At 36.2% G+C, this 18,014-nt stretch overlaps 1 protein-coding gene across 1 annotated transcript in view; it reads right to left on the reverse strand.

Annotated features, from left to right (window-relative positions):
* LOC126975421 (homeobox protein B-H1-like) overlaps nt 1–18,014 on the reverse strand; it is a gene marked incomplete at its 3' end in the record, with an annotated part of 114,498 nt that overhangs the window by 64,668 nt on the left and 31,816 nt on the right. The window contains exon 3 of the mRNA XM_050823309.1: nt 13,600–13,710. Within this exon, the coding sequence (XP_050679266.1) occupies nt 13,600–13,710 (111 nt within the window). The remainder of the gene's footprint in view (nt 1–13,599; nt 13,711–18,014) is intronic.

Here is an 18,014-nt window from a genome sequence, read left to right on the forward strand (position 1 = left end):
AACAGACTCAATCCTAATCTCAGAAACACTATACGGCACGCTATGATGGCCGTTTTGACATATTATAATAGTGATGTGAAATGTCAATTTATTCTCAAAAATTGACAATAAAGAACAATAATTTACTCCTCCAATGTAATTAATTAATACGAATCTTCATGAGTGGACTAACGTCAAAACGGCCATCGTAGCGTGCCGTACGTATAATTTTACAAGCCTCATTTAAATAAATACTGCACAAATCTGTCTATCACAATATGATAAATGATAACATTTTGTTAATGTTAAATTTTAGATGCAATTGATTTTTAATAAGAAATTTATATACTGAGTTAGTTGCTGTTGGTGTATACTGTCATCCTTTGTAATGTGTGATGTGTTTAGTAACATTGTAACAATAAATAGAAAAAAAAGCGACGTACAGTGTTGCTGTCCATGATCGTTCTGTTAAGTGTCGTTATAGTGATAATAATAATATGTCAGTATTATGAAATTAAAAATTTTAAAAATTCGCAATTTTGGATTATCTTAGTCACATTAAAATATATTTCATTGTTAGGCATTGTGTAAGTATTTACTACGAAAATTCGAAAATTAAATAAACATAATTGTATTTGTCTAGATGAATTTCACTAAATATAACTCAGGACAGAGTTCAGTAACAGTCATGTTACATTCCCCTGATATATGTGATATGATCACATGTGGCGCATTCTTAAACTACCGAAAATAATAAAACAACTGTAGAACTTAAAATGAGAACATGTTTACATGATTGTTAATAGTTAGGTTTGGAAATTATTTTTCTGCGTGCATTCTGTGCATGGAGAAAGTCTTCAGGAAACTGTTTGCGTATGCAAATTTTCTTTGTCGATTAAATTACGCAAATAAAATCGCTACAACTTACAACTTATATCATAGCGGTGCGAGATATCACTTACCTGAAAAAAGAAACAACAATTAATTAGTAGGTAATAAGTGCTGCTATTTTCTAGAGACTACTCGACTACAGCAACCGCAAACACTCTGTCTATTATTAAAGTTGGTAATAATATTACCTATTAAGAAAATACTTCTGATGAGATAGTATTTCACGGTTCTAAAATATTTTGAATAACATATATATACCAGTGGGAGGCTCCTTTGCACAGGGAGCCGGCTAGATTATGGGTACCATAACAGCGCCTATTTCTGCCGTGAAGCAGTAATGTGTAAACATTACTGTGTTTCGGTCTGAAGGGCGCCGTAGCTAGTGAAATTACTGGGCAAATGAGACTTAACATCTTATGTCTCAAGGTGACGAGCGCAATTGTAGTGCCCCTCAGATTTTTTGGGTTTTTCAAGAATCCTGAGCGGCACTGCATTGTAATGGGTAGGGCGTATCAATTACCATCAGCTGAACGTCCTGCATAATAAAAAAAATATATACAACGAGATATATCATCCCTTATAGTTATATTCTGAGAACATATTATTTAAACAAAGCACATAGACGGCGTTCTAAATTTTATCCCTCAGCAACCATAATAGGTACAGACCCCCATAGGCCCATAATATATCGTTTGAGAGGTCTTGATGAGAAAAGCTTTAAGTCCTTTGGGTTTCTATGTGGTCGGTATCAAAAGCTATTTAGGTTCAAACATTTCCCATAGTTACCATTGCATATGCTTATCCAGGCATGCATACACGGGCAGGAGACACACGGGGGACGAGCGATAGACCGATTCTCATGACATTTTGAGTGCATATTGGGTAGGTCTGAGAATCGGACAACATCTATTTTTTATCCCCCTAAATGTTAAGGGTGGTCCACGCCAATTTTTTTTTTATTTTTTTTATATATTTTTTAAATTGTTTGATTATGAGCCAGCAATAAAAAATACATACAACTTCAAATTTTCACCTATCTACGATCAAATTACTTTTGTATCGCGATTTTAATATCGGCACTACAACGTTTGCTGGGTCAGCTAGTTATTATATAGAATATAGATAATATGACAAACGCGTCCTAACGTGTAGCTATAGGTAATATAGAAATCATCTGACGACAAACTGTGGCTAAAATTAACCCTATCTACATAAAATGGAAAAATTATTTAATTTCACAGCGTAGTAGTAGTAAGTAACACGGTTTCCGGGCCCCTGAGCTAGGATTTACCGGGATTCGATTCCCGGTAGAAGCAAATGTTGGTATGATGAATATAAATGTTTGTTTCAGAGTCATAGGTGTATATAGTGTATTTATCTTAAAGCGTATTGTAATAAATATATTTTCTGGCACATAAGTAATACGGCGTCGATTGATTCTAAATTGTAATGTATTTTGTGTTTAAGAAATATGCAGTCTATGAAATCATAAAATATTTGAGGTATTTCTTACAGATATATCGTAAGGATCTTTATCGACCATGTACTTTTCACCCGACAACGTGAAATACAGGAGGTACCTTAAAATGAGAACGCGTGTTTGAAATTTAATAATTATTATATCCATCCAGCAATTTTCGCGACGTGGAAAGGTGTCCATAAAACGCTTCGTGGTACAGGGGAGGGTTGAAGGTATGTAAGCACGAGGCAGATTTCCCACAAGACGGACTGACCAAGTCTTGACAGCATCAGACGGACCTCTGAACGACGAAATGTCCGAGCGGCAGCCGCGAACTAGACCACTCTATCAGGAATGATCGACTATCGGCCGTTCCTAATATACTAATCTACAGATAGAGATAAATTACTACATTCTACTGCCAATAAACTGAAGCTGTCCCAATATAACCGATAAGTCATTTTTATTGCCATATATTGGGACGCGTGAATTGCAATTTGCATACAAACTTCTATCGCTGGTAAGCTATACGTCGTCCAATTGACAGACAGCGTGTGTTACCGTCGATTAGTTTATTGGGACAGAAAATTCAACGATATTTACGACTTTTATATCAAGTAAGAGATAGACTAAATATTGGGAACGGCCGTATGATATCAATCAAGTTGCCTTCATCTTCAGTATCACCTAACACACGCAACACTCAGTGTTTTCAACTTACAATACTAATTTGGAATTATATTTCTTCTTCACCCACACACCATTAAATGGATTTTAGACCAGCTCTAAAGATAATTATTATTTTCAGCTGATAGTATCTGCATCCTTAAACTGCACTAAATCTGTATTGTAAATCGTGTGAATAAAATGAACCGTATCGCAACGATAGCCGGCAAGACGTACTCGTCATTAGAATTCGGAAACGGAACCCGCTAAGATGCGTGCGCGCATCCAATTCTTTGATTTTTTGTCAGAGGGTAGAGCAACAATTGCGGCGTCCGTCCCGCTCGCACCTCGCTCCCGCGCCGCGTGGCCCTCTCGCTCGTCGGGGGTGGAGCGTTCAGCGCGGCAGATGTTCGCCGGAGTTTTTTCGTGTGGAACAATGGACGGAGTTGAGGGCATATGGTGTTGGAGATACCGCGCACAGGTAAACGATGAAATGGCTTTATGCGAATTTATGCGAACTCCAGTTGACGACGAGAATTATAGACTTGCTTGATAACCGTGTCTGGACAGGCGTGGAACTAGCTAGTGGATCATGCGGCTGATTATATATTCAACTTAAATCCTTAATTTCAACCCAAGACTGACATTATAATACATATCAATATCCGATCAATGCAACGTTTTAGTGAATTTTTTTTATGAAAATAAGGGATAAGGGCGAGTAGGAGCAGTTCAGCTCAGATGGTAATTGATACGCCCAACACATTACAATGCAGTGCCGCTCAGGATTCTTGAAAAAGCCAAAAATTGTGAGCGGCACTACAATTGCGTTCGTCACCTTGAGACATAAGATGTTAAGTCTTACTAGCCCAGTAATTTCACTAGCTACGGCGCCCATCAGACCGAAACGTTACTGCTCCACGGCAGAAATAGGCGCCATTGTGGTACACATAATCTAGCCGGCTTCCTGTGCAAAGGAGCCACTGGTAAATCTATCTACTGGTAAGTCTATCTATTGGATGGCGATTATATTTAGCTTGATATTTATATGAATGTGACCAATAAACCTTTAAAGCGCTTTTGAATCGTCACTATAAAATATATTTCTTTTAAATTACTGAATCTACCATATGTTCGGAAAAAGCAGAGCTCGTGTGAATAACATACAAAAAATTTCAACGGCTATTATGTATTTGTAAAAGATATATTGAACGACAGAAACATTCTGTATCTATTGACGGAGGACATTAAATCTTCTTCCATGACCGTTAACTACGGCACAGTTTTAAAAAGCTTCTTGTCGGAGTTAATTTATTACTAGTCCGCTGCCTGTATTGTATGTAAATAACTAATAATATAATTTAGAAACATATTTTTAACTTGTAATACAATTATTTTTACATAATTATTAAGTACATTCGTAGACACCAATTCAAATTCAAATATTTTTATTCAAAATAGGATTTAAAATCACTTATTGAACGTCAAAATAACGTAATCGTAACTAAGAAAATGTTCTGCGCATCACCGAGTTTGTTTCCTAGTCATGATGGTTTAAATGTATTCATGTATGTTTATATGTATTTATGTATGTTTAAGTAAGTATATTGTATTAAATATATCATTGTCTTTAATACTCTAATTTAACTCCAAATTCTATATTTTTACCACAAAACTTGTCTAGAAAACCTTGTTTGCGTGTTTTCTGCTTACTCTTCGCCTTAAGTGGTAAAGGTTATATAAAAGCCCCTTTAATAAATTGCTAGAGCCTATTGCCAAAACTATACCTACATGTAAGCTCAACAAAAATTGTATGTCTGGCTAGTGTCTGTTCAATAATATGAGATGATGATAATAATAATATTGACACACTTTACACAAATTATCTTGCCCCAAATTAGGCATATATAGCCTGTGTTATGGGTTGCAAGACAACGATATATTTAAAACAATATACTTACTTAAACATACATAAATACATTTAAACATGCATGACTCGGAAACAAACATCCATATTCATCATATAAATGCTTGCAACTACCGGGATTCGAACCCGGGACCTCTAGCTTAGCAGGTAGGACCGCTAACCACTCGGCTATACAGGTCGTCGGAATACATTTAACATCATCACTGTCGCAGTTTCTAGGAAATTCGTTAATGTGCTTATGAACATAGACTTCAGAACGCCAGAGTATTCAAGAGCTTAACCAGCAAATGTTTCGAGATCATGGATATACAATAAATAATAATAATTTTCTATAATTAAAATATGAATGTATGTTTGTTATCTAATTGTAATTAAATTTTTCACATTAGAGACTGCAGCTTATCAAACTGTTATGTATTATATTACCTATGTAATGAACACGGCTATAATAATTTCGCGCTATGCATTTTGCATAACTTGCCATAAGATAGCGTTGCCAAATAAGCCAAAACAATTTTTTTTTAGTGAAATCTGGAAATAAGTACGACGATATTACACGAACTAATAATCACTATATTATTATTCGCCCACTATTACCAACAGCTCCAGCATCATGCAGCCAATGTAACTTTAAGGATGCTTCATTTTGAGGGCTCAACACGTGTTTGAATTAGATACTTTACGTATGGTATATCTACTATAATATAGTGACCAGTTCGCAATTTCGACTCGTACAGCACCGTTTACGACGACCTATATAGCCCAGTGGTAAGTGACCCTGCCTACTGTGTTAGATGTCCCGGGTTCGAATCCCGAATTTTTTTTATATGATGAATATGGATGTTTGTTTCCGAGTCATGGATGTTTATATGTACATATTTGTGTATGTTTAAGTAAGTGTATTGTCCTAATAATAATATTATAAAGGTGAAAGTTTGTATGTCTGGATGTATGTTTGAACTTCTTTAACGCAAAATCTACTGAATAGATTTTGATGAAACTTAACAATAATATAGCTTACACACCAGAATAAAAAATAGGCTCTAATTTATAAAACTATGGTGTGAATTATAAAAAAATATAAAAGAAGTGTGATTGTTACTAATGAATACAACTAACGCCATCTCTTATCAACTAGCAAGCAAAAGATCAACACAATTTATGTGACAAAACAAAGTTTGCCGAGTCAGCTAGTATTAAATATATCGTTGTCGTGTACCCAGTGTGTTAGATAGGGGCAAGATAATTTATGTCAAAGTGTGTCAATATAAAAAACGATTTCAGCATTACGACTCCTGCCACAATAGAAAAACAAACAATGTATTTAGCAGGTCCAAAACAAAAGCTTAAAACAACTCCATTGACCAACAATCATTATCGGAAACATTTCGCAGCCACCCGCCAAAACATCTGCCAATTGTCATTCCATTGTTGCGAGGCGCGAAAAACAAACAGGTCATAGACACGATTTATTCTCTTTCGTAAAATCGGCAACGGTTTCCCACGTACAGCCAGGAAGCGGGCCCTAAGCCTTCGGCAAAAAAAACCGCCCGCATGATTTCGGAACATCTGTCCCGACGGCCATCCCTGTCGCACGGCCGGGATAATATACCGGCGTCCCGCTCGTGGTGTTCAGGTAATCTTGTTCGGTGCACAAGTGCATATAGCGTCGGTGTGAGTGCATGATGCATATATAAATACATGGATAATTTACATTCTCTAAGGGAGTATAAATTTCTAATATCATGTTAACTGGTCTCTATAGACCAGTTAATTTTTATGTAACTTTTATATGAACTCCTTGACCATATTATTGTAAACTTTGAAAAAAGTAATTAAGTATATAAAAATACGAGCGGTCATATCGACACTGCAAGGACGTAGGGTACTTCTACCGAATATTTAAGGGTAAATGTATACACTTCTATAATAAAGTCCCAGCTACTGTTCAGGCATTATTTATAAATAAATTTAAATGTTTTATAAAAAAATGGCTCTGTCGTTAATCCTATTACTCCACTGCTGAATATCTAAATGATCGGACAGCATGGGACTAGATTGTGATTATTTTATAGCGATAGAAATGATTGTACAATATTGTATATTTTTATTGAAAAGAGCGCAAAAAAAGAATGCTGGGAGTTTCTTGCGCCGCTTCTTTTCTCTTAGAGCGCCATTTGTTTCCGAAGCGGTTGTAGTATCTAGTAGTTATAAGAAATGACATCCAAAAGAATTCTAAAGGAATCAATTTTGAGAAAATAAATGCCTTTTATGCCTTTATGCCTTTTATGCAGTTAAATAAGGAGACATGCAAATGAGGCACTAACTAATACGAAGGAATTTTGAGCTGTTTTCATCAAAATACTTCCACACAGGGCCGGTAGTTTCAAATATTGACAATTACGAACTATATTTAGCGATAGTTATATATGTGAAGACTAGCTGACCCAGCAAACGTTGTATTGCCGATATTAAAATCACGATACAAAAGTAACTGTTGATCATAGATGGGTGAAAATTTAAAATAAAAATATATAATAATAGGGCGTACGGGTCACATGTTGTTAAGTGATCACCGCCGCCCACAATCTCTTGCAACACCAGAGGAATCACAGGAGCGTTGCCGGCCATTAAGGAAGGTGTACGCGCTTTTTTTGAAGGTACCCATGTCGTATCGTCCCGGAAACACCGCACAAGGAAGCTCATTCCACAGCTTAGTAGTACGCGGAAGAAAGCTCCTTGGAAACCGCACTGTGGAAGACCGCCACACATTCAGATGGTGGGATGATATCCTAACTTGTGGCGTGTCGTGCGAAGGTGGAATTTGGAAGCAGGAATCAGCTTAAACAGCTCTTCGGAACACTCCCCGTGATAAATGCGGTAGAAGACACACAATGAAGTGACATCTCTACGCATCGCCAAGTGATCCAGCCGTTCACAGAGCACTGGGTCCCGACAATTATATCATGTCAAAAGAAAATGACGTTAACCGCTGGTGTAGGCATCAGTTACCGTAATCGTTATTATTTAACGTACGTCAACGCTAACAGTTTGTCACAGTAACGTTCGTAGCGTGAAACAACCGACCCATAGTGAATAATAGTAACAAAACATAGCCCCCAAAATATGAAAAGTTCTCATTGGGGATCGAACACAAGCACGCAATCTTAAATTAACAGACTCTATCAAGCTATATTATTATGAGATGACATCCGAGATAGGACTACAACTATGAATTGAACCCGGTCGATACCTAGCATAAAAAGTAACAATAATGTCTCTTCACATTCTACAACACAACAAGTACACCCCCGTCCGGGTAAAATTAATTACACAAAAATACATCGCAAAGTGCGGCCTACGACCATATATTTACAGCTCAAATTAGTCTGTAGTGTACAATTCAATGCCACGCAGTAAAAAAGGGGCGCCTGCGCACCCCAACTATATGCTCTCTCTGTCACGCTTCAGTGGGGTGGAAATCCAGTTTGGTAAAGGTAGCTTCACACAGAGGTACTGCAAACGTCGCGTGTAACAGGCGACATAAAATAACCTCACTGTTGACCATCACCGATGGTACTAACGATTAGAGAAGCTAATGACATCTTTAAAAAATAATTAACTTTCCTAAGGATAATATGCAGGAAAGGAGAATGGGACTTTTGGGCCTGATGGTTGACAAGTTGAAATATACTTTTAAAAAAAGGGTATATTTTTCTGATGTAAATTACAAGAAACTAGCTCATTTTGCAATCTACAAAACGAAAAAACATTAAAATAAAGAAAAACGATCAAAATGTAATCGAATGAATATTTAATCGATTTTAAATAACAGTAGATGCAGTTGTTTTATTTCAATAATATTAGTTAGGTGCATAGTTTATGTTCGAATTATTATTAATAAAACATATTTTTTTCTCAGGACAAAACAGAACTGAGCAATTATTTTTTTATCAATAAATCGACAACAATAATCCAGAATTTACCATACAAACGTTAGCACCTTGTTAAGTGGTCAGGATAACTAACCACTGGGCCAAGAGGTCATTAAATTAAAGTTTATATAAAACTAGCATTATAGTAAAAGTAATATTTATTGATTGTGTAATTATAACTTCACATATATCCTTATAATTACTATCGATAAGATAAGCACATCATATTATATAATACATGTCCGTTATTCGGCCAGTCCGTAGGTACCTACTACGTGAGTCGGTTTTGACAAAGAGATGGTCTAATTCCTAGCCAATAGATGTTTGATTTGTTAAACACATAAAGCAATCATTAATGGTAAACTTTACAAATAAAATAAATTAATTGTGTAGTTTTATTTACTAGTCAATAGTGGATTGTACGGAAATTATTTTTACTATTCGTATATATCATAATGATTGTAGTTATTTCATGTTTAATTTAAGGAAATAATTTATAGATCCCGATTAATACCTAAAACTATAAAAATATAGAGTTCCTATAACATTGTACAATGCAGCCCCTTGACGTTTTAAAAATCAACAAAAACGCGGCGACAAGCGCCTACCGTGTGAAGAACATTTATAAAACCGTTGTAAGGGATAAGTTGGTTTTAAATAAACGATTTTGGTAGAGTTTTGGTAAAGATAATTAAAATTTTAAGAGCGTTTCATGTGGAAGTAAAATTGATTTATTTCATATTTGATATTTATTATTATCTTTTGGTTTCTTATTTAATATTATTTACATTTTAAGTAAATAAATATAATTAAAGTCAAGGGCAAATACTGTTATTCAACAAGGTTCATAAAATCACCCCTTTACCCCCGTCACGACTCCCTGTCGATTTGTTAAGTTGAAAAACTCAAAAATTGCTCTTTTTTCATACAAAAAGAACTATCGCATAATAATAACCATTTAATAACAGTTACATTTACACAAATTTTGGTATGTTTGTTCAACTCTCGCCTTCAACTCTGTACTTATAGTCTGCTAACCCAATAATTGCATATTAAGAAATTGACATGGGATCAAATAAAAGAGCGATCTATCAAGTATAAGCAATTTGTTATTTTTAAGATTATAAAAATGGCCGTTCCCTGAAGTGTCAGCGATTTGGTTTTTTGGGAACCCTTTTCACTTAAAGAAAAAATAAAAATAAAAATTAAGAATAATTTAAAAAATAAACAGAACATATTATTATTAGTATATTATACATACTATTTCTATTATTATTATTATTATATTTGCCTATTACTGAAATGCAAACCTCTTTATAACTCTTGTAGTAAAATGTTCCGTCATATTTTCCATTTTTCCAAATTCGTAAGGACGGTGAGATCTGGCTATTATGATCCATGACGTCACTTCTATGATTGTTACCAATAATCAAACGAATAAAAGTATTTATATCGATTTGTTTCAAGTAACATGGTGTATGGCTGTATTTTTTAATCTAAGAATCTCACATTTTAACTGATAATTTATATAAGTATAGCACATTAGCATATAGCACACTTAGAATTATTTTCAACTGACTTAAATATACATAAACCCTTAATTAATTCTGTTTCATGTTCATCATTAGGTACTATTAGAGAAAAATACTACTTTTACCATTTCTGGGTTGTAAGTTCGTCTACTTTTATTATCCGGTTGGTAGAATATTTTCAAATAAACAAATAAAATTTGAAAAACAAAATTTTATGAACGATGCGGGATTCGAACCCACGACCTCCGGCGTTCCGTGCCGGTGCTCTAAACCACTGAGCTAACCGTTCGATTACCGCCTCGTTATAAAATTTTGTTTGGTTTGTTCAACTCTCAAGTTGTGGCTTCATCTACAGGATCTACTTTACAGTTGATAACCTGCTCTACCCCAATATTTGCATATTAGGAAATTGACTTGAGTTGTCGCTCTTGTAAATAGTTCATAAAATTTTGTTTTTCAAATAAATTCAAAACAAATAAGGTAAATAAATGTAAGGGAGTGCTGTGAGTTTCATTTCATTAAATAGAATATTGAAATGCTGTACGAATTATTGAAGTCCAGTTTACCTAAGTATCAAAAAATTTAAAAGCTTAAGGAAGAACTGATTAGTACGTGAGCGAGCAAGGCGCACTTGGACGCTGCTTTCGTTATCAGATAACGTTATATTTCGTCATCGGAACAGCTGTTGGCGGGTCTTTGACCAAGCGATTTGAGACCCGTTCGCTCAATCGGGAACTGGTTTGGGAGTTTCACATGCTCTGGACGATAATTGTTTTACATCTCAAATTTAATTTCTATTTCTGGAACGTATAGATGTGCTCACCCCAACGTGTATCGTCATTAATAATATGTTGAGCCTTATTCAGCCAATATTTCTATCGAGCCTCTACAGTCTAGAAGAAATAAGTGCAGGCATTTTCATCAATAATACACTGATAAATAGCATTCCATATGCCTATGATACTATCCTCGTAGCAGATACAGTAGAAGGCCTTCAAGCTGTTAGAAAAATTAGAAAATGTAAGCAAACTGTGTGTTCTCACCACAAATGCAAAGAAAACGTAGTCTATGGTTCAAGATCGTAACAATTATATGCTACTGCTGTGTACTATCGTACAGAAGCTGGGACAAATTGGTGCGGTTATACCGTTGCAATGTGACAAGAATTAATATGACAACGGCGTACAGTTGAAGAGTCGCATAGAGGAAGAGATTGACGTGGTCAATGCTTTGTTGAAAAATAGCTGCTCTTCTGAAGCAGATCTCTCAACCATTGTACTATTACTACGGTTTATATATTCTCTGCCTGTTGTAAGGAGTGGGAGCTTGACCCAGGTGGGCAGACGCCGAAATCATTCGAAATGTGGTTTACACAGAATCCTAAGACGGTTCAACAGTTGGCGGCGACGAAACTTGAAAGGCTCAAAGTCGAGAGGAGAAATCTGCAATACTTCGGCCAAGTTATGCGTCATGATAAGTAAGAGAATAGAATATATCTTATAATGCAGGAAAAAAAAATCAAAGGATAACAGAGTCCAGGTAGAAGACCTCATGACTGAATAACGTGAGTGTTATGGTTTGAGCTTATGTCCCTGTTCCATGCTGTATCTAAAGTGAAAATAGAATTAAATAATCACACGAAGAAGATATGCATATTTCTCAGGCGTCACTACGTGAATTCTTGATGAGCGAAATTAAAGCAATCGGCGGCGCATTATCAATGTTTTTCGCGTGGTGATAATCTATAGGGTTTCCACCATTGATGTAAATAAACCTCAAATAAATTTATTAAAATAAACATGTCCCTTCTCAACAGATTTGTAACGTTCGATAAAAACTATATCATCTGAGAAAATAGAATGCGTGTATGTGAATATACTACCTTACTGGGTCGAGTTTTAATTAATGGTTTATAAAACAGATGGTAAATTTTCGGTCTTACCGTAGTTTTAAGTACCTACATGGCTATATATACATATACGGCAAATTCCGGCAGAAGATGTGCGATGATGATTCAAATACCACAACGAAACCTGCTTACTCATTTTGGGGTAAGAGTATTTTAATCAAACAAACCTGTGTTAGTAAAAGAAACAAATCAAAACTTTAAAGCTCGTGTGGGATATTAATACATAGACAAAACAACAATTACAAACGCTCAATAAATACGAGAACATAAACCTAAATTTTTTTTTGTGAAGGAATTTCGTACATCTTGCCACACAAAAACAATCAAAAAATTAACTACAAACTTTCAAAAATACTTACGAGCTTAGAAGTGCAGGAGAACATTAAAAAAACAGCTATTATTACTACACTATAAAACACACAATGGATAAGTACATTACGAGAAAAACACCCATTACGTATGAACTTTACAAAAGCAGCTATGTCAACATAAACAGTACTTACAGATGGTACAACAATTTTATTAATAACTACATCTAGAAATACTGTAAACCAAAACAAGTCAAACTCAAATTAAGCTTCGGGGCAACTGAGTGTAATCGTACACGCAAAGGAGTAAAACAAAAAAGATCACGTGGTCTACTTCAACTGAAACACACTGGATCTTTTTTGGGGTAAGTACATCTAATGACATAATCAACACTTTTCGTGTACTTCAAAAAGATGTTCAACTAGGCGGAGTCGAGGTTGTCGGGGTAAGTTAGTCTACATCAATGCACACAAGCCACTGCTCGGCTTACAAGGACTTTAGGGTAAGTACATCTAATAACATAGTGAACACTTTTCGAGTAATTAAAAAAAAGATTCAAATAGCGGAGTTTAGGTTGTCGGGATAAGTCAGTCTACATTAATTCACACAAGCCACTGCTCGGCTTACAAGGACTGTAGGGTAAGTACATCTAATAACATAATCAACACTTTTCGAGTACTTCAAAAACAATTTCAATTAGAGGAGTCGAGGTTGTCGGGGTAAGTTAGTCTACATGAATTCACACAAGCCACTGCTTGGCTTACAAGGACTATTTGCAAATATAAAAACAAATATTTAAAGCATAAAAAATCTGAAAACTGACACGGGGTAAGCACATCTAAACACAAAAGCAAAAATCCCTTTGTGGATTAAAAATAAAGAGCAGCTAGCGGGATGAATACTTACGTCAGGAATAGGGGATTAGTAAGACTACATAAATTCACACAAGCAACAGAGACTACAGGTGCGAGGTATCAACAAACGGGTCTCACCCATTGCGGGGGCACGTCGGCGTGTTGGTGATGATGATGGTGATGGTGTGTGTGGCGCCGGTCCGCTTGGTGGCCATGGGCGGCCGCGCACGACGTCGCCGCCACGCCGTACTACCATCACATAAACCCTTCAGTTACACAATACACATAAGAGGGCAGATTCAGTGCAGCAATACATATATTTTGCAGCATTACAACGTCGTATCCTGACCAAAAATTGTTTTTTATGACAATAAGGGAAAAGACGAGCAGGTCGTTCCGCTCAGGATTCCTGAAAAAACCTAAAAATTCTGAGCGGCATTACAACAGCTGCGCTCGTCACCTTGAGACATGAGATGTTAAATCTCATTTGCCCAATAACTTCACTAGCTACGGCGCCGCCTTGATTGATGCGTTTTGAGTTTTGTATCTATTCAGGTATAATTAAGAAAGATTTGACTTTATTAATGGATGAGCAGGACAAACGAGAGTCCTGGTCATCTGATGCTAAGTGATCACCGCCGCGCATTCTCTTGCAACACAAAACGAATCTCTGGAGCGTGGCCGACCTTCTAGGAAGTTGTAGGCGCTAATTTCAAACGTCCAAGGATGCCTCCGTTACACCACATACAGTCCTGGAAACACCGTACAAGAGATTCATTCCACAATTTGGGTGTACGTGGCAGAAAATGTTCGGCAGCAAGAATCAGGTTTAACAGCTATTCGAAAGAAACCACATAATGAAGCCATGTCTCTACACAATACTAAGCGAGCAAGCCGTAGACAGAACACTGGATCCCTGACAATTTGGGAGCTCAGATTTATAATAACATAATGTATTTTAATTTAATAAAACGAATAATAATAAAATACTATAATAATATATTATAGGTCACGATAGTCAAACAAATCGACACACTATTCGCCACACATAGTCAAGCTACCAATTGTATCTACATTTTGATATAATTCTTATAAATAATTAATAAAATGACTGAGCTACTTATAAGTAGTACCGGTAAACAACTATGTCCCCAGCGTTACTCGGACCCTAACATAAGATATCCCTACAGAGGGGAGGAGGGTGGCTTTTGACGACAGGAATAGGGTTGTCACAAAACAAAATATTTACGAGATAATTTTATTTTGTTATCATAAGTAGGTACCTATTTATCTATACATAAATATATAATGAATTGTAACATATAATGTTTTAATTAATTAAATAATTTATTATTTACGTTTGTATTGAAACTAAAACTAAAAATTCGGTACTGAGCGATTCTGTCTTTTACACCATTCGCAGAAAAAAGGACACGCTCCGTAAAGGACGCTATTTTCCGATCAATAGATTGATTTTGAGTTAAAATGCTATAAATAACTAAATTAACACATAAGGAATGTGTTGGTGCCATAACGACTACTGTTAGTAAAGGATAAGAATGATTATATTGATATTTTTTCAGATTATCTCTCGTTACTTAATCGTAACTTATTTCATTTATATTTCTATAATAATTATAATTTATATCATTTTACAATAAATTAATGTGTTTATTTTTGTTATGTTTAATGGTTATATCATTAGGACATGATGTAATTTTAATTGTCATTAAAATGACAATATTTGTTTTTTGAGTCTCGTGCCAGATTTTGGCGAGACAACACGTCCTCAGGATGCCTCGTGTAGAGGCGAAACATGTGTCGAATTGTTTTAAAAACAAATATTGGCGGAATTAACACTAAAGAAAACTTAAATCATTTGTATAATTATGGATTTCCGCAAAGTAACGCCTAATTCAATAAATTTTCTTCTATTGACCTAAGTCAGAATGAGAAAAAACACTCCTTGCGGCTATTTAAAGTTAGCGGACCATTATGAATAAGGGGATAGGTCTTTTTAAGATTTCTTGTCTAGACCCTTTATATTACTAAGACTCCGTTTATCTGTCAGTTGGCTGCTGGTGTCTATTAACAATATTACATCATATATTTACTGTCCGACTCTCACTTGTACCCACGGTTTTTCTCTAATTTGGTGTTAAGTTTAAGTGCGAAGACGTTACTTGTTATTCTATTTAGTTTTGCAAAATGCAGTGACAACCCTAGCGTTCACGAATTAGCCTTTATGGCTCGCGCAGTCCACTGCTTAACAGTGTAGCCGTCCCCGAGGAACCATAAAACCGTTTAACGAACTATCTCTTAAAAGGACATACACAATGTCCTTCCACGAGTGAAGTGATAAGTGGGCAAGCGTATGTGGATCGTAAGTAACGGGGTTCCGTATGATATTGCTATCAAATTTGTACAACTTTCATGTAGTAAGTATTTTATACGAAAGTCAAACTGTTGGTATAATGAAGGTTCTGATAATGATGAAAATTCACGACAGAGATTCGAATTTTAACACTGTTTTGAACAGCCTATTATAAGGCAAGGCTAAGGCAATGTCTTCTGTTTCAGAAACTACTTTGAAATGACACCTCAATAAGTAGAGCACAACCTTAACGCTTCGCTTATGAGGCGTGCAAAAAGCTAAGAGGTATACAATTTACAGGCCCCGATGAGGCGGTGATTGCGTTTCAAGAGGCCAAGACGTACCCCAGGACAACTGCATTATACAATGGAACTAAAGAATGCAAAAGTGTATAATAGTGAAAGAATATATTGTATAAAATCGTTAATTTATCATCAACATCAAGATAAAAATCCCCGAAGACAAGACGACCAGGCACCAGTACTCTCCACCCGACTGTATCATGCGCGACTTATGAGTACAAATACTTTTTATGATTGTATTCCACACAGATGAAGTTACGGACATAAGCTCGTATATGGTATAATATTAAGAAGAACAAGTCTGCGAGATCGTCCCGCGCAAGAATGCGACCGGCTCGGCAGATGTTTGAGTTGCGACGACCGACGGTCCATCGCGGCTGTATCTACTTGCATTTTTATTGATTAGAACATTCACTAGCACCCAGTATAATGTCGACTAGCACGTGTCAAGCTAACTAAAAATTTGGATCGAATTTTATCCACATCCACTACAAGACCTGCAGTTCAAAACCGTTCGTTATCTTTTCTTAATTTGGAAAATATTTTGTACGAATAGTATTGCCAGAAGTAGTTCAAAATGCCCTTACACACATTTTACCAGTGGGAGGCTCCCTTGCACCGGATGCCGGCTAGATTATGGGTACCACAACGGCGCCTATTTCTGCCGTGAAGAAGTAATGTGTAAGCATTACTGTGTTTCAATCAGAAGGGCGCCATAGCTAGTGAGATTACTGGGCAAATGAGACTTAACATCTTATGTCTCAAGGTGACGAGCGCAGTTGTGGTGCCGCTCAGAATTTTTGGGGTTTTTCAAGAATCCTGAGCGGCACTGCATTGTAATGGGCAGGGAGTATCAATTACAATCAGCTGCTGCACGTCCTGCTCGTCTCATCCCTAATATTCATTAAAAAGAACAGTTTTTAGAGTGTCATGTCTATTTCTTTATCGAAGAGAAGGACAAACGAGCATGCGGGGCACCTGATGGTAATTGATCACCGCAGTCCAAGCTCCACCAACACCAGAGGAATGACAAGAGCGTTGCCAACCTTATCGATACCTCAGTTTCAAAGTGTAACAAAAAAACAAGTCTTTAATTCAGATAAGTATGAGATATTGTTCCATAAACGATAACCCGCCATTACCACAGAGAAACAAGACGATAAGTGACTGCAGTCTGAGATACTTTCATTCGTTTCAAACAGTAACAACTCGTGTTGTTTCTTTTAAAACCCTTTTCAGAATTTTTACTGAGCCAGATTGGAGCTCTGGTATCGATATGAATTTGAAAAACGAAAACACATTGGACGTGGCGGCCGAGGCTCCGTGATGAGAGTTCGACCTATTTACGCCACTATCACTCCCCTTGCTACATATTGTTACGAAGAAAGGTTAAAGGACACATTTTCTCGACTTTTCTGGAACTTCAACATAAGCAAGCTGTAACATGATTTCAGGCCGTTCCAACAAAGGCTCTAACACTAACTAGAAAATTGGAAATTTAATAAGTAGTTCCCTTTTTAGATAGGCTGAAATGTACACGTAGTAAACTGGTGCCAAATTTTAGGAAATTCGTTTAGAGACATTTACAGGACTGGATATATCCCTTTGGTAAAGGATTATTATGAGCACACCGGAACGCGGCCAGGCAGTTCAGTAACAAGAGCGATACCAAGCAAATAACTCAATTAAATTCAATAACTCTTGAAACTGTAGCTTCGAGGACAGTAATACTAACCTCTGAAGTCATTTTACAAAAGCCCTTTTTATGGGAATGTACATCCTTCGATCGACAGCACATAATCCTTCCGAAGAAGGTATTGCTACCTTCTAGATTGGTGAAAATTTTTAATAACATAAAGTTGCTCTCTCCGTCATAG

The sequence above is a fragment of the Leptidea sinapis genome, chromosome 35, assembly GCF_905404315.1.
Source record: "Leptidea sinapis chromosome 35, ilLepSina1.1, whole genome shotgun sequence".
Taxonomy (NCBI): domain Eukaryota; kingdom Metazoa; phylum Arthropoda; class Insecta; order Lepidoptera; family Pieridae; genus Leptidea; species Leptidea sinapis.